Source organism: Falco peregrinus, chromosome 5 (assembly GCF_023634155.1).
Source record: "Falco peregrinus isolate bFalPer1 chromosome 5, bFalPer1.pri, whole genome shotgun sequence".
In the NCBI taxonomy this organism is placed as follows: Eukaryota; Metazoa; Chordata; class Aves; order Falconiformes; family Falconidae; genus Falco; species Falco peregrinus.
In genome coordinates, this window is record NC_073725.1 from 5,336,628 (window position 1) to 5,355,367 (window position 18,740).

General features: G+C 40.8%; 1 protein-coding gene across 1 annotated transcript in view; it reads right to left on the reverse strand.

The window, feature by feature from the left end:
- The window catches only part of SKAP2 (src kinase associated phosphoprotein 2), a 116,823-nt gene extending 98,962 nt beyond the window's left edge, over positions 1-17,861 (reverse strand). The window contains exons 1-3 of the mRNA XM_055804226.1: positions 17,671-17,861; positions 7,006-7,111; positions 4,688-4,713 (exon numbers count right to left, since the gene is read on the reverse strand). Of these exons, the coding sequence (XP_055660201.1) occupies positions 4,688-4,713; positions 7,006-7,111; positions 17,671-17,719 (181 nt within the window). The 5' untranslated portion in view covers positions 17,720-17,861. The remainder of the gene's footprint in view (positions 1-4,687; positions 4,714-7,005; positions 7,112-17,670) is intronic.
- Positions 17,862-18,740: the final 879 nt, after the last annotated feature.

An 18,740-nucleotide genomic window follows, 5' to 3' on the forward strand; every position in this document is an offset into this window, starting at 1 on the left:
AACAGTGACCTGCCTACAATGAAACCCTCCAGACTTCCAGGACAGAGCGGTATTTGGCACACTTTTCAGGCGTCTGATGGTCTCTACAGAAACACATCACGGTGATCCTCAAAGGACTGCATAACTACTAAGCCATATCTTTCCCATTTATAGTTAAACACTAATGATGTATTTATGCTGCTGACTGAAAGCTCAAGTATGTTAAAACATAGAACTCATCCACATACTGCTACGATGATCAGAAGCTGCTGCCTGCCTTTCTCAAGTCCAAAAAGACTCCTACCTGCTGCCATTTCCTGAAAAACAGCGTGTAGAGATAGAAAAGGAAGTATCACCTCCAGGTGATCACAAAACAGGGAAAAAAAACCCAACTGAAAATACAAAGCCTTTGCATATAGTGCTACTCTATCAGCTTGACTATTTCCAGGAAGCAGATGTCTCAGGCTCCAAACAGTCACTGCTCTGCCAAGAGCCAAAGAGCCATCCGAGTCATTTAAAAGTTTCCTACTGGTGCTCCCAATAATCAGATAGAGAAGAACACTGATGCTCTAGAGACACAGGTTTATCTTTTATTATACTACAGCGAAATGAAAATGAAAGTGGACCTATATCAGTTTTTAATCAGACTGAAAAGTGGTAGTTCGCAAATGTGACATCACACTTTTCTGCCCATACAGTGCCAAAATTGTGTGCTGCAGATCAGGTATAAGGTGCACTAAGTGCTTTACGAGGAACTTGTTTTGCAAATTCCCATATTATGACTTGATTTGGCTAGTATTTTTGGTGTCTCACTTTCAACAATGAGCCAGGATCTTTTGTGAAAAGTGATTAAATATATATAATTTTACTAAAATAAAAGCAAAGAACAGATGGAAAGTGAGCTTCAAACACAAATACAGTTTCTAGGGCTTACGGTGCTTCTGCCAACTTTAGCACTATTTTTAGCATAAACTGAAAACAAAGTTCTTTTAACTAAACATTTTGGCAGCCAAGGTATTGATTCAATTAATCTCAAAATGCCAAAAACTGTATTAACTCAGAATCTTTGACAAAGTCCAGGCTTTTATATCCTTAGTGGAATATTAGTCTTATAAAAAAATGAATCCAATTTGTATGAAAATTGTCCTCGTTTTCCAGTTTCTTCCCAATTCTAAGATCTAGAACTGTTTGCTTTGAGTGTGACTATGGCTTTTTGGATTTGCTTAAACTGTCTAGACGAAGAATCAAATATTTCAAATGAGAAGAAAAAAAAAAAATCACAGTAGCGTCCAAGAGAAAAAGACATTTCTACTGAGTTCCTTAATTTAAGAATAAATTAAATATAGTAAGTATTTATTAAAGTTATTGAACAAAAATAAAATCTGTCAAGAGTTGTGGTTTGGATATTGAAATAATTGCACATTTTTGGTCATAAGAACAACATGCACTTTGTGAATCAACATTATACTTAACTGTAAAAGTGAGTGTAAAATCAGATATCACATCACACATGAGAATTAAATATTCTCCTCTACAATTACTTCCATGTCTTTAATCTTCACATGTACCCACTTCCCCTAAAAAGCTTCATTTTTTCTGTGTGTGGACACAAAAGATGCTTTTGCCAGCATATTTACTGACCTAACAGATAACATAAGAAGGTTTATTTTTAAGAGGATGCAAGAAAGTCCTCGAGTTCATCAATCTGATTGCAAAGAAGCGTACATGCACTTTCTGAAAGTTAGGGATATACACATGGATGACTTTGGTTTTAAGGAGCCTGGTTCTACTGGTGCACATGCTCTTCAATTTTTTTTTTTTCTTCAATATTTTTTTTTTTTATTCATCTTTTAAAACTCCTTGACTTATCTTTCAGGAAGGTAAGATTCTGTATGCTAGTAGCCAAAGTCCATACAACAAGAAGTCACATACAATACCGTGGCCAAACTGACTAGTCACTCTATGTAAAGCCAGTGGAACGTCAAGAACATGCGATGGTGAAAGGGAATGGAGTGACAAGCTGATGCCCACAAAGCACACTTGTGGAACAACTCACAAGCCGAAGGAGCTGCTGTTTGGGATACCAGAGTCAAGTTTCATTATGTTATACAGGAAATACATGAATTTGGAAAGTGTTAGTCCACTTCTTTCTGCCTCCAAAAGATTCTCCTGGATGCCTCTGGAAAGATAACAGGTCACAACTCACAAGAGTCTTGAAAACAGCTGATATAGTATGATAATGAATGTAGTATGATAATTACTACGCCACGATAATATGGCACATAGTATGAATCACTCTTCACCTTTACTTTCAGCTACAACAAAGATTATTTTATTTGCATTTAAGAAGTGAAGTAACTGCAACCACAAAACAAAGAACAGCAAATATGAAAGTTTAGATGTGCACAGTAGTTTTTATTCTTTCAGTTTATTTCATTGCGGTTTCCATGTTTCTGCTTTCACCCCTCCTTTTTCCTGAAAGATATTCTCCTCTTTCACCTTATATTTCAGGATATTTCTTCTTTCTCTGGAGTGGGGAGGAACAGGAAAATGTCTTATCATCACTGCCACATCAGTTTTTAATCTTTTCTCAAATTTTCCATTTAAGTGTCTAGGTGTGCACAGAGCTATGAATGGGCACAAATGCTGACCTCATTCAGTTGCTGCTGCTGCTTTGTTACACTAGTAGCTGGCCAAGAATGTGCCTACCTCCATGTGGGTCCTTTGTTCTACACCTACACAAGTCATGCCTAATTTGTATAGGCCTAAAGTAAGAATGAAACAACCAAATGAAGTTTAGCACACACTTCTTGAACTCTGGAAATTATACCAACAACCCATACCACTGAACTACATGCCCCCAAATATTTTGCAGTGAGTGCAGGCTCCCATTTCTCATGAATTTTTCATATTCATGCACGTAAATGCACATTAATTTGGAGAAGTTTATCCTCACTTATAGAAAACAATGGTATAACCTTAGAGCTCTCATTTTATTGACAAATACTAAAAGAAAGCTAAAGTCAGCATTCACAAGCTTCACCACCTGTACACAGCTATACAGTCTGAATCAAGAGACACATCATGAGAATTAAGAAAAGCAATATATCCTCCTTCTTAAGAATCAAATGTACTCTGATAAAAAGAATAACATCCAATACAATTTTCACAGAAATCGGAGCAAGTTATACAGTAACAATTCCAGACTGTACCAGTTAAATCATCCATTTTGCTGGAGATAATGAAATCTCATCTTTACTAATAATTTGTTGGATCAGAAAATAAATTCTGAAACAAACTGCCAATGAAGAAAGTAAATAGACTACAATATTCTTGACCTTCAAAAAAAGCAAACCGGTAAATACAAACTCTGACCTTTGTAGACAGCTCACGTTTATTAGAGTCATAGCCTGAGAGAGCTACTAAATCGTCAAAAACATGCTCTCCAGAAAGTCAGACGCATTTGCAATGGAACAACCATCCCACCTAATTTCATGTTAGTCACTTAAAAATAACATTTGACTTTTCCACAGTTAGTTCTGGTGGACAGTGAGGCTGAGGGAAACTACATTTTAACTTGGTAAGAGTGCTGAGGTACAATATAAAAAGCCCCAGCAAATTATTTTAACACAATTTTTAAATAATCACATAGCTCAAGATTACAAAATCTTGCCAATCTTTGGGAAGTTTCAAGCTGCATTTTTCCTCTTTCAATTTTACTGTTATGGCTATATAACATGATTTAAACAGGGATAAGAAATGTATGAACTTGTTGTGCCTCGTTATAACATTACTTACCTAATACAACTTAGATATTTTCACTTTATCAGGAGGCACACTGTAGCCTACACATTCGAACCTCCTTGTCCAGAAACAGACAGTTCTTCGACCACTGCAAGAAGTGAAGCTTTGCACAGGCTTTGTTGACCTCGCACTGTGACCCTCATACCAGCATCCACAGGCTATAGGTCATGACCTCAAGAATTAGCATCATGGAAATAAGAGCCCTTCCAGGTTTAGTTACAGAACAGGCCACTGTAGCAAACTCCTCAGTCTTCTCTAAACTGAACTCTGCTGCTTTGTTTTAACTCCACTAGAAGACAATAGATAACCCACACTTCAGTTTCCATTACTCATACACTAAATCATCTCCTCTCCAACTAAAGGTCTGAGCTGCCGCTGCACTATGAAAACATTCATTCAGTGTGGATCGAAACCCAATACCATATTGCCACTAGATGATCCTATTAAAAGGTTAAAGAAACATCAAAATGGAATTGAAGACTTTTGCAATGTTAAGAAAAAAAAGCTGAAATAAGTTATCCCTATTAAAATTTTATCTCCTAAGCAGGCTGCTTTGTATACATTTTATTTAAAAACAGACAAACAAACAACAAACCCGCATCACACGGTCTTTCTCAACGCTACGCTGTTGCTAATGAAGCCAGACATAACAAGCTCTATTCATACGCAATTCTGAACTGTTTCTAAAGTAATCTTTTCATCGGTAAGCCTTCTCGGATGCGCTGAACGAAGGAGAAGGGCTTTGCGCGGTGCTCCGACGCGAGCACACGGGGAAGCCTTTCCCGGCTGCCCCCAGCAGGGGGCGCCATCCCCCTCGGCCTGCAGCGGCACCGCGCACAGCCCGGCCGGCCCCGCCCCCGCCCGCAGGGCCGCCCGCGGGGGGAAGGAAAATCACGGCACTTACCTGTATCCCGGAATTCCTGAGGGTAGCTGCAGAAGGAAGAAGAAACAACATCAAGCAATGCACGCCTGCGAATCCGCGGTACTAGAACACAGCCTAGGACAACGGCGAGTTTCCAATGAGCTTTCTAGTTGAAACAGCACTGCGAGTATTCCTTAATAATTTTTAAGTCTTTTTTGGGGGGGGTGAAATATTTACTCGGTTTTCTTCTGTCTTTCCAGCTGAGAGAACCCGCAGTCGCTTCAAAAAAAAGACTTGAACAAAAACAAACTCGGATAGAGTAGCCTCTTCTAGGAATAGACATTACTACTCAGGTATCTTAAGGTATAAACATCTTTATACCTTAAACCTTTGTCTTAAGGTACAAGCATCTTTAATTCCAGAACGCCTTCTAAACATTAACATATTTCAAAAAAAATTCTGCACATGTGAAAGCCACTCAAATAACACAGTAGGTCAACAGGCAAAAACCCACAAATAGTGGGAGTAGTTGCAGTAATTTATGAAATCCAAATGAAAAAGTATTACTAATTAACCAGAAGTTAAGAAGTTACTGCATGTCTAAATAAAAAACATCATTTTCAAATAAGAAGATCTCACTAACTCAATACGTTAAAAATATCATCCTGGGAGGAAAAAAATACTTTTTCTTCAGAGATAAATCTTGACACACAGTGTGATATATAAACAATCAGGACAGAGTTATGTAAAATGGCATCTCAGAAAACATGCATGGACTACAGTTTATGTGAAAGGACTTCATCAGAAATAACTGGAAGATAAAATGCAGCTGCCAAGACCATCTTTATGGACACTAAGCAGTAGTGCACGTGTCAGGTTAGTCAGTAAGGAGATGCTTACAAGTAACAGGCAGGAGAGAAAGGAAGGGTGTAGGGATAAGAAACTGAGAAATGCAAACAAAGATAAAAGGCCAGATCTAAGAAATCCTCCACAGCAAACAGCAGTAATAGTTAGGTACAGCCCAGTATGTGGGAAATAAAAATCAAAAGTTACTACAACGTGCATATATTTTGTAGCCTGCATGAAAAGCAAAACACTCTTAACAGTGAATAACATTACAGGAGATGAGGAAGGAATTACAAATTAAAATAAGATGTAAAATCAGGGAGTCATTAAGTGGATAGCAAAAGATTCAGTGTCAACTGTGCTCATAACTGCAGGTTCCCTCCTTTGATATTTCATCATCCAAAAAAACCTATAGTTGAGTCATAAAACCAAAGAAAAAATACTCAGAAGGGAAAGCACAAAAAAAGAGAAAGAAAATCCTGGTTCCTCTTTTTAAAAAAAAAAAAAAAAAAAAAGTTGTTTCCTAAGCATTCACAGCCAGAATCCAAGGCACACAAATCTTTAATTACAAGTTGGGACACATCTCGTGTCTTCGCACAGTTAGTGTGATACAAAGAATGATGCCCTCACCAGATGATTGTGCTGTCTTTGAAATTGTAAACAAGTTGCCACAGAAGCAGGAGCATGTCATCAAAGGAAAGGTTAAGAGATATCACACAGGAGTGATCAGTAGAAAAACACCCTGGAAAAAACAACCGGAAAAGAACAGCAAGTACTAGATTATACCCTAGTTGATTAGAGTTGTAAAAAAAGATAATTTGCCAAGAAAATTTTGTAGCGCAAATAAAACTACAGCCAAATCTCTTTAGCTGAAGTGTTTGACTGAAATTAAAACACAACAGACTCTCAAATCATACCTGATAGTAGGAAAAAAAAAAAAAACACAAAAACCAAAAACCCAACAAAAAAAAAACCCTGCAAGAAACCAGACACACACACAGAGCCCCTCTTCTTGGGCTGTCATAGTACTTCACTATTTTAACACTGCTGAAACAAGCTTATGATCTATAAATAGTTTCCAGTTAAGTTTCTATTTTCTATTACAGAGCTAAAGGACAGAAAATACAGTAAAGCAAAGTCAGCATTGAATTATGCTGGTTTACACCAGCTGAGTATGGCCACAGACAGCTCATTCAGATTCTCAATGCATTCTATTTCTCATACTTGAAGGAATCTTACCAAAGCAGAGGTGTGAAGGCAAGCTCTACCCAACCAGCTTGCAATCAGTGTTCAGATTATTACAGCAATTCAAATGGCACAAATCCTTCTGTTCCCATTTCTCACTAAATTACAGCAGTTTCAAGAAAGACACAAAGATTTGAACCTATGCAGATTATCTGACAAAATCAGGATCTAGACAGATTTTTCATTGTTAATGGTTATTAAAAGACTGTAAAAACTTAGGTTATCATTAACTGGCTTTCTAACATACTAAAGCCATGAAGCTCACTTACCTTGCCTTAACATCTTTTATCTTCTCAAGAAGCACTTCCCTTTTTTCTTTTGCTGTCTTGGATAGATTTTCTCCTTTTAGCGTTTGTGAAATAAATGTGTCAACATCTAAATAAAGAAAAAAAAAAAAACCACCTCAAAAAAAAGGTAAATAATGCCGCAATGAGTTTGACCTGATACTACTGTGAAAGAACCAAGAAAATTATTTTCAGGCCTACACACAGCATAGTTAACGTACATTTCAGATTCTGTTCTCCAATCTACTTATGCTTACCACAGCAAATCCAATGGTGACATTTGATTCTGGCTCACTTAATTATGCTACGCAAGTCCTAATAAATTGCAGTACTATAAAACAATTACTTTTCATCACATAAAGTAAGGGATAAAGCTAAAACATGGAAATAGCCTTTACACATGTATTACTGCCATGTTATTTCAGAAGTTCAGGTTACAAAAATGGTTGAGTAATTCATTATTTTGGCAGTAACGCCTACCCAGCTACTAATATAGGTCATTTACCGGTTACAGCATTGTCAAATGTTCTCACATTACCTCGGAGCTCCCTACTTGACTAAAGGTTCATATCCAAAGCCTTAACCCTGCAAACAATTAGGTAGGCACAATAACCATATTGAAGGAGTCAAGCTTATGCATGTACTTGAAGTTAAGCTTACCTGCACTTGTAGAATCACAAACTAAGACTCTAACCTGTACTGTACTTCCTTATACAGTTGATACACTTATACAGTCAGGTAGAACCAAAGCATTCCACAACACTTACCATGGTTCTTTGTAATATAGTAAATGCCCATTCCACAGGATAAAACCAATGCAGTGACTGAGAATCTGGGGGAGTGTAAACTCCTCCAGTAGTATGTTCTCTTGAGTAACAAAAACAATTGTGAAAACTCACTGTAAAAGTTTCCTATAGTTACCAATCAACATACAGTTAACCTGAAAACTGCAAAGTGAATATGTGACCAGAAAATCCTGCTTGTTAACTTGAATTTCTCAGCTGTACGGATAATAAGTGTTCATTGAATAAGGGAAAGCATACGTAACACCCTCACAGTGCATGCCCACCACCCATACACACACACACACATATACACAGACATACTTTGGCTCAATCTGGTAGATGCAAATACACATAGATAGTACTATTTTAATCCTGTAACTTTTCCAATCAGATAAGACATTCTGTTTCCATACAGAAATACAAAATAGCCAACTAAGTACTCAAATGTTTGCATGCAAAATGTTACATTTTAAAGCAATGTTAAATGAATATTCACTGCAGATTTCCTAACTGAAAAATTTAATTGCTTTTCTTTATAAAACAGAAGTTCAGCAGAAACATATCGCATTTAATAGTACAGGCTGCAAGAAAACAAGTCAAAAGTTCTGAACACTACCATAGCTATTACAAAGATGATGTTCTTTACAAATAATTTACCAGATTGTTTAGATTGCTGTCTTCACAAAGCGTGGTAACAATCTTATTTTTAAAAAGTATCTTAGAGTTCTGAAGAATTATATTGTTCCCCTCCCCATAAAACAGAGAAGCTTCCCCACTACATTTTCCAAAGCAGTCCTGAAGAGGCGGGAACCAGACTCAGTTCTGTGGCATTCCTTCTTTAAAAGGACAGCAGGAAAGGCAATTAACACGTATTAATGAATCCTCCAGACACACCCCTAACAGCCTCTATGCCATCCACCAAGCATCCCTAGAAACATTTTGTCCTAACCCATAGAAAATGTATACATCTTCATAAATTCCAATGATTGGAATTGTCAATCAAGCAGGTAAATGAGGACCCATGCAATCCAAAGGCATTGGCCAACCACAAAACCTAGGTCAAAACCACCAATAATTTCACCACTGAGGGCAAAAACCTAAACTGCCAACAGTTTTCTCTCAATGAAACCCAGCAGGATTTTCCAGTACAAACCAACCTTTCATCTGGGACAGTTATATTTGTTAATACTGGTTAAACATCTGTTCCTTCATTTTTGGAATGGATACATAAAAGTATAAGATAGCAACTTCAAAGTTCCACCCAAGCAGCCGTATGCAAAAGCTTAGAGGAATTAGTGACATTTATAAACAAGGAGCAATGCTTGCACAGTAATCTTTGGACATTAATTAATCACAGAACTTCGCTTCAGAAGTCTTCATTTAAATTCAGTGGGCTTCTCAGCTGGGTTTTGAGCTTTTCTGAGAGGTCTGCTATCTTGGGTTTTGACTGACTGTCAAAGATTCTTTCAAATACAAATATTGAGATAAGACTATTAAGGAGTATATGGGGAAGAGAAACCAAGTCAATTATTATAAGCAAGAATGAACTATGTTGCTGACAGAACGTATTCTTTTCTGGAAAACCTTGGACTTCAAAAGCAGAAGTAATGCAGAATTTTCAACCATGGAGGGACAGGGCAGCAGTAGATGCTCCATTTATTCTCAGTATAAGTAGATAATGAGTTGGAGGAGAGAGGCGAAAGAGAGAGACAGAAACAGAGGAAGCACACAGAAGATCCCGCTAAGTTTGTTGTTTCTAACAGCTGCAGAGAAGACATGCCTAGGATAGGCCCCCTCTCCCGTGAGATCATGCAACAAGTTCTCCGAGCCTAGGTATCCAAAATCAGACTGCACTGTACTCATCACAGAACACTAAAGAAGCGGTTTACTTGAAAATTACGCTTTCCTGTATCATAGATTTTTCTCATCTACTCACAGTTACAGAGAATCTTACATATCTTGTTCAAGCCATGTTCTGATCTAGTGTTGTAGATCCATCCAGGATGGGCCACGTGCACATGAGATGAGCATCATGTCCTAAGCTCCTCCAGACAAGAAGCAAGAAAGTTACCTAAGTTACAATCATCTCTTCACTACCTGTACTTCCACAATGTGGAAGAGCAGGGAAGGAGCAGTCCCTGCTGATATAGAAAGCATTATCACTGGCTTAACATAATGTTCACACAATTTCTCTTGACATTCCACAAAGCGATTTACCCTGGAATGAGAACAGAACTCAGGACTTCAGTATGACAGATGCAAGTCTCATCCAGTGAGCTTCAAACAGAAGCACCATAGTTTACCCATTTCTCACCACTATTCTAGTCACTTACTTGCTCTCCATTCTCCAGCATGATCCAAAACCTGACCCCTCCTCTGCTAGTTTAATGCTACACAGAAAAGTATAAACTACTAGTCACAAGCACTTGAGCGTAGAACACGTTTGTTTCACACTTCAGTAGCAGTTGATTCATTGAGGAATTTAAAAAGGAATAAAATATAAACTTCAAAAAGAAACCCTCCTTGAGCAGACTTCTGATTTAAAAGCACTTTTACTAATTCAGTTACCACACAACAAACAAAACAAACGATCTATTTCCTTAAATTGTTTGTTCCTAACAAACTGAGCAGCTGTTTAGTATCACACACTGCAGAGACTCAGCTGTTTCCATGGAAAACACTACAATTTCAAAGAGCAATAAACTTTGGAAACCCACCTCTTCACTTTTTTTCAGCTTGTGTGTTTAGACTGCCCGATAGCTTCAATATCCATATTTGATGCTCTATTTCTTAATGCTCGTGATTTTAACTTTGTCTGAACCATACCCCAGAGAAATTATTTGCCTCCAGAAATGAACAATAGCTGTCGAACTGGATGATCCGATTGATACAAGTCACTCACAAATAGCTCTGTCAATACAGGTTACAAACTGTCAGAAAAGGGCAGTCACACCAGTCCAGTTCTGTCCACTTCAACGGGCTCATACAGTTCCAAGCTTAATTGCCAGCTCATAGAACAGTCAAAAGCTAAAAGGCCATTTATTTTCATTTTCATCCACACTCCTTTTACAAGGAAAAAAGCTTAAGATTTATTTTGCATTTCATCGTTAAAACATTTTGTGGATCTCCTTACCTCAATGATTATAAACAGACAACTGCAAGTTTTTTATTGTTTTAAGTCTTTGGAGCTATTTTCTTTAATGAAGGCTGAAACTACGCAGATGGACTTTTCCAAGAACATTGTAAATTTGTAGCCCAAAGCAAGTGCTGTGTTAACAAGTGCTAATCATAACAAATCGTAGCACTTTTGTTATTTACAAGGTTTAATACTGTGATCATAAGTCGCACTTAATAAATATATTTAGGACCGAACTACCACATTCTTCTGTCAGGGTGGGCCAAACAGACTGTCATAGGGGCACTCAGAGTGTGCCCTGGGTCTTCATTTCTCCACTCCTCCAGTAGATAACCAAACTGCTGTCCATCACGTTATCAAAAAATTAGTCACTTCTTCGTCACCTGATGAGTTCATACCATTCAAATGACAGAGAACCATCATAAACTGGTGATGAGACAGGTGTGTTCCCACTCACATGGCAGGGCGTGCACGCAGCTCCCCGCCTGTGACCTGAGGAGAACGCAGGCCCCTGTTTTGAGGTTAGACACGCATCAGTCATATGACAAGGGACACTGGCATGGGGTCACCTGGTGGATGCGCTGCCAGTCACACAAGAAGGGAATGGCAGATCAGCAGAACAATTCCTCCAGCCACCAGCCTTCTCCCATCTCTCTCCTCCGCCTCAAGGACTGAGAGAGCCAGAAGCCAGCTACAAGCCAGAGAATTTGGGAAGGCAGGCCAGAGAATTTGGGAAGGCAGCTGCAAGCTAGGCACATTTCTGCACACACACTGTCCAAATGTGACCCACATTAAACAGATTATCATGTATCTTCCAGCTTTACAGGAGCTAGCATTAGAAAGCCATTAATTAATTTGGTTTCAAAGTTTTTGTGCAATTCATTAATAAGGAATGGGTCTGAAGACAAATTATCAAGCAGTATCTGTGACTGCCTGTCCCCCTGAATCAAGAAATATTTGAGGATTTTGTTTCTGCACTCCCTATCCTTCCCAACTATATTTAAAATTCTCTCTCAAGTTTGCTAAATTGTCTCTTAAAAATATATATGTATACATGCTTATACAAAAACAGAACACATGATGTAAAATAAAAGTGACTGACACTCCAATGTGTCTAAAAATACCGCACCGATCCAGCCTAACAAGTAGATGATCATTCCTTTTAACGCAAAGTCCTGCCTTTAGAAACTGCTGGACCTTAAATCCCCAGAAGCAAGGCTATCTCGTCACGTTGCCACATACAAAGTAAGCGTCACGAAAGACATTGACACTCAACAGTTTCATCAGTGATTTAGAAAGCAGAAGTACATCCAAACCACTAAGACTTCTCAAATGAAGTAAATAGGTAAGACATCTCTTTTAAGTTAAAGAAGAAAAATTATAATCAAGGAGCATATATATCTAATCTCATTGGCTGAGTAGTTGAGCAACCTCTCTCTACATAAAAGAGGTGAGAAAAGATGAAGCTGTAACATATTAAGCATATCATGAAAAAACCACACCAGTACAAATCATGATCAAGTTAAAGTGATTTCAAATGAACTATAATAAAAAACGTTAAGGATTAACCTAAAGATTTACACTGTATGCCACATTATGCTGCATCTATTGTGGTTTGTTGACATATGATTATGAAAGAAATGTAAACCCAGTCAGATGAGAAAGATAGACTCCATGTTAATTGAAAAAGACAAACTAAGTGAATAATGAGTATATAAAAAATAGCCTATGCCATTTTTATCACCCATATATGACACTTATTTTCAAATTTATGGCAGAGACAATTGAACTGTGTTTCAAATCACTGGAGGTTATTTCTTACCAGGAATGCCTCCATGCATTTTTTCACCTCACTGTTTCTATTCTTAATCCATTACTATTGAAATACATATATATTACCAAAGCTGTAAATACATGTCTACTTAGAAGATGTCTACAATAATTGCCCTGGCTTATCTTGTAAAGATGGATTCTTCGGCTAGAATCAGCATTTGTTAAAGCCTTGGAAACATGGAAGTGATCCTTTAAAACAAAGAGTAAAGTTTTAAATAACAATAGCATTTTAAAATTGAACCAGCCAATGAAGAAGAGCTACGCTGTACCTAGGTGGCTTTTCCTATGACAGGAACATAAGGAGCAAGTCCAGCAACAGCTGACAAGGAGGTCAAAAAAGGACAGTTCATTTTCTGGGCATCAGGGGTAAATATAACTACTGTAGTGCCCAAAAATAAAAGGGAAGCAAAATAAAACTCATGCACTGGATCCACAGTCTTGTAGCCTCCTTGCCTTGCCCTCTTCTGCATGCTATTTCCAGGATGCAAGTAAACAAGTAGGTAAAGAATATTAATTTAAAGACAAAATTAAAGCAATCACATTGAAAAAAGGCATTTGGACAATCTCACTAAGCACTTAGATAATCTGAATAATATCTGAGTGGAAACACTCTCTAGGGCAAGAACATTGGTTTCTGTTTAGTTTTGGGGGGTTGTTTAGTAGAACAAGGAAATTAGATATTGGGACTGGACGTTTATATGATTCCATATTAACTAGGAAAGTTTTATTCCATTTTCATAGCAAAAATCTTCATAACTTTTAAAATATGAATACAGAAGATTCACGATGGAAATACTGCAAAATGTGAAAGGAAAACGGAATTAAAAGCGATAGGACCCTTCCTATAGTCACAGATGGCACGAAGTTAAAAAGGGGAAAAGATACCAATGATATCTAATGATCATGACACAATCAAAAATATAAAGAATTCTTAACTCCATTACTGAAAAAAAAATCAAGATTTTTTTTTTTTCCAATCAAGATGACTGAAGCAACCAGCCTGATTCATGTTACAGGAGAAATAATACGCCTTTGGGGAAGAAGCAGCCTCTGAAATCCTTCTCAGCTACGGACAAGCCAAAACTTAAGAGCACATATCACAGAGAAAGGAAAAATAAAAATGAGCAGGCCTCCAAAAATTTATGTAGCCAATAGAAATTTGACAGCAAGGGGGGAAAAAAAATAATAAAAAAAAAACCACCCACAAAAAAACCCCCAAGTTACATCCCACTTTGCCAAACACCCACAAAATATCCTGAACATATAAACAAGACAGAGGATACCTTTTCAAAAGAAGAAAAGACACAATGGGGCTGGGCTTCCTTCACTAAATTCCAAAGTCTCAAGCATCATCTATAAGGTGCAGAGACACAGGTAGGGAATGAAGAAGTTACATACACCACCACACACCTCACAGGTGTAAAAAGGGAGATGAGAGCACAATAAAATTACTTTCTCCTCCCACCAGAAGTTCAACTCATGACCAGAGGACCCTGTTTCTGTCTCCAGTGCTTCCCTCTCATCACTTGAACAAGTCAGGGAAGAGAGGCTGGGATTGTGAAATCCCAACAATCCTCTGCAATAAACCTATTGCCACACTGACCTTTCCCCTTCAACTTTACAGAAACAGCTTCCTCCTGTTTCCAACTAATGCAGTTAGCCCTGAGCTCAAGCTGTGCTTCTGCCTGGAACATTTCAGTGCCACTGACATGCAACTATGACGACCTTGCCAGCACATGTGACAGAATTTGGGTTTACGTTAAATATATAATATTGTTTAGGTTCAAAGTAAAGCACTCACAAGTCAGAAGTTTCCTGTGCAACTTTAACTCATCCCCTGTTGTGTTTATTCCCATTATCACCGTGTTTAACTGCAGGAGCACTTAGTATGTTTCCCAGTAGGACCCCTACTTACTCAGCATAGTAGGTGGACGATACTCTTAACAATCAATCAAGGCTAAACAGGGATAAGGAAATCCATATGATTGCTCCTCCGCTTGCTGCAGAAGTTGGAAACAGTAGACAAGAAGGCCAAGAAGAGGAGGAAGAACACAACATTTGAGATTTTGAATCAGTCACTGCCTTGCTGCTATGTGAGTATTGGACTAGAAAAGAGGGCTTGTCACCAGACATTAACTGCATGTTCACAACAGAACCTGGTATGAAGTGCCCAGCACCGGTAATAGCCACTGGATATAGACATCCAACTCACGTTACTTTCTGGAGAAACCAGCACAGCATGGAGACAGGTGAATCTGAATTCTAATTCTGTTCCACCATCGATTATTTTTTGCGACCCCAGATCACATCTTGTTTATTACACTAATTTTACCGATGGGAAAACAATATTCCCTCATCTCAAAGAGGTGCTGAATCAATACTTGCGAGCCATTAAAATAATACATTAAGCAGCACCCTTGAAGAAGAACATGCAGAAATTAATAACTATCTACTCACTGTAGTCTTTGTATTATGAAAGAGGTTCTTAATGAGTAGTAAAGATAATACTGAGCTCCCTTCCTTCCTCCATTACCATACATCTTCACTACATGAATAATTTGAGCAAAAAGAAAAAGGAGACTGTATAATTAACGATTACCAGAACCTAAACATATCAGTGAATGAACTGCTCATACAGTCTGAATTACTCTAGTTTCTAACTTTTATGCACACACCAAAAAAAAAACCCAACCACACAACAAAAAAAAAGGAAGGAGAGGTTAACATACACAAACTGTAAAACGTAATGCCATATTTTTTGAAAAAGGAAGCAGGTTATTGGATTTTTACATTGCACAACCATAATTATATTTGTCTCCCTTTGATAATTCTGCAAGTAAGAATTAAAAGTTACAAACTAATGGTTGTTCCTCACTATCCCATCTCCAGCCTGCTGGATTTCTGCTTGCTCTATAATTACATTGTCATAAAATTAACAAGTGTTAACCTTATTTTGCATTGAGTTCCAGAACAAAATTGCACGTGAATGTAAATTAAGTTGAAAATATTACCATTACAGTTGTAGAGATGTATCATGTAGCATTTATGCTACCATAATAATAAAACAACGATTTAAAGATCACTGGTAAATCATTCCATCCTCTTCTTAACTTCAGTTTTACAGACAGCACTAAAGAAATATCTCATTTTCCTCCAGAAAAGCTGAAGCTGTACACACTGCACAAACACCAGATACCTGTATATAACTTAGGCTGTTGATCATAGTGACTCTGAAAGAACATACACACAACCCCCTTGAGGGAAAACAGGTGTTCTCAGTTCCACTGGAAAATACAAACTTTTGTATCGCTCTTTCCATGGCAGACTGGATAAAGATAGGGCGAAGGCCAAGTTTTGTAAATGAGGCACCATGATAAAAAAACAAATCACAGCCTGAAACAATCCTATCTGCATCACACCCTCCTCCCCAAAAAAATCCTAACAGCACTTAAAACGTGGAAGAGTTTCAAGATCAGCGTTACCCAGTGAAAATAGCTCTGAAACACACACATGCTTCATGCAATCACAAGCTCCAAAATACAGTTATACCACAGAAAACACCAAGGTTTAGAAAGGCTCTCCAGGGTTAATTTTGGGGGTTTTTTTTAACGATTAAGAATCTACGTCATGATAAAAAAATCTCCAGAAACTTTCCTTTCTTCTGGTGGCCTTTCATGCAATTTTACTAGAAATAGTATGATCTGCAAATAATGTGCTTAGAAACGGTACTTAGGAAAACACTATAGACGGTTGGCAGAAGTGATTCAAAGATGAGAAGCTGCGTAGGAGCAGTATGTTTCAGGCGTTAACTCTTACAACCAAAGTGTTAAAAATAGAACAGACTTCAAAGGTGATGAGCTATGCTGGATTCTAACAGTGCCCAGCCATGTCATCAAGGATTTCCGAGGGGAGATTTTGAAAAGCGTGTGTAATTTTAACGGCTTAGTCCGCTACACAAGGAAGCAGAAACAGAAGTTCTCAAAAGAAAGGGTCTCCCACTGAAATTTAAATTGTTTCAGGATAGCAAAGCCTTTTATGAGCTTTTCCATAAAGACAAAAGAAATCCCGAACTGGAAAAAACATCGTTTATTTTAAAGAACAACCACAACGAATATTAACTATGCAATGTAAACTTCGAACGTAGAACACACTACTGGTAGTTTTGAAGTCTCCACCAACAGCACCGCCGCTACCTGGCACGGCAAGAAGCCGCCCCGCTCCTGCGCCCCGCGGCGCCCTGCGAGCGGGACCGTCCGCCGGGCGCGTGTGGCCGCTATGGCAGCGCCCACCACCACCACCACCACCACCTGCACCCGCCCCGACGCCGTTCGCCTCAGCTGTTCAGCAGGCAAGTTCTTTTATTATTTTTTTGCGGTTAGTTCGGGGAGCAGCCCTGCCGGCACCGGAGCGGCGCGGGCGGCACCAGCCAGGCCACCGGCGCGGCCCGAGGGGGCGAACCCCCGCGACGGCCGGGCGGTCAGGCGCGGGCCGACGAGCCCCCAGCCCCGGCGCAGCGCCGCGGAGGCGACCAACACCTCAGCCCTCGCGGAGGCTGCGAGCGCTCAGCCCGCAACACGGCGGCCAGGCCGAGCGCCTCTCTCCTTCCTCATTGCGGGCGCGCCGAGCAGCCGCGGGGAAGGGAACCCCCCGCCGCCGGGGAAGGGCGGCTGGCGGGGGGAGGGAGCCCCCGAGCACACGCAGTAGAAGCGAGCGGCCGCGCTCCGCCAAGGCTGCGGCTCGAGGGGCTGCTCCCCCCGCAAGCCCCGGCCGCGCCGGCTACCCCGGCCCGTCACACCCCCCGCCGGCCCGCCCCCCTCGGCCGCCCCTCCGCCCTGCTCACCGCCCGCCCCCCGGGAAGCCCTCCCTCCCGCCCTCCCTGCCGGCGGACGGCCTTACCTGCCAGGAGGCTGCAGACCTCCTCAGGGATGGCGAGCGCGCCCTGCATGCTGAGGGCGGCGGGGGGCAGCCAGGCGGCCGGGGACACCCCGCGGGCGGGGCTCGACAGCTGGTCCCGGCCCGGGCCCAGGCCCAGGCCCCGGCCCCGCCAGGGAGGAAGCGAAGGCCCCGCCCCCCCGGCCGCAGCGGCACGGCCGCGAGCCACGGGGGCGGGGCGCCGAGCCGCGGGGCGGGGCTTCGTGACGAGTTCCTCGTCCCTCCGCGCCTCCCCGCCCGCCGCCGCTGCGCATGCGTTTCCCCCCAATGTTTACACGCGCTGGGGGGTGGCCCCCTAGCAACGCCCCCGCCACGGGGGACTGCCTCCCACGTGACCTCTGCCAGCAGCCATTTTGCGTGAGGGCACCGTGCCGCTCGCCAGAATCAAACATGGCGCTCAGCGTTAGTCATCCGCGCGCTTCCGCCCCGAAGCCCACGAGAAGTTGACTATTGGATAAGAATTCCAGGAAGTTGCTCTCTGATTGGTCTACTGATTGTCCCGCCTAAGCGTCTAGACCTTCCCAAGCTGAGGGTCGGCGGCCGTGGCCTCCTCCCACGGGAGTGGGCACGGCTGGGTATAACGAGTGATAATATTTCGGACGTAATTTCTTTCAATTACCTTTCCAGTCTACATTCGGAGCACGCTACTGACTTTAGTTTGCCTCTTGGCAGGCAGGACGGCGCTGCCGAGGGGACAAGGGAGAGAGTGGCGGTCCCTGCATCCAGCAGGCCCTGCGGGTGCTACCGGTACCCTCTCAGCCTGCTGCCATTACTAGGGTTAGCGTTTGAGATAACAGGCCTGCCATCGTTTTGGTTTCACCATGGTTTTGGTTTTGCCATCACGGTTTGGTATAGCAGACTGCAGCCCAAACTCTGACCACAGCTGTGCCGATGTCCCAGGCAGCAGCTGGCAAAATCAAGCCGGAGAACTTGAGAGGAAATCACATGCACACGTGAGGCATGCAGTGAATAAGAAATGGAAAGTGAAGCAGTGGTAACAGGCCTGTTGGTATTGGCATCAGTTAGCACATCTG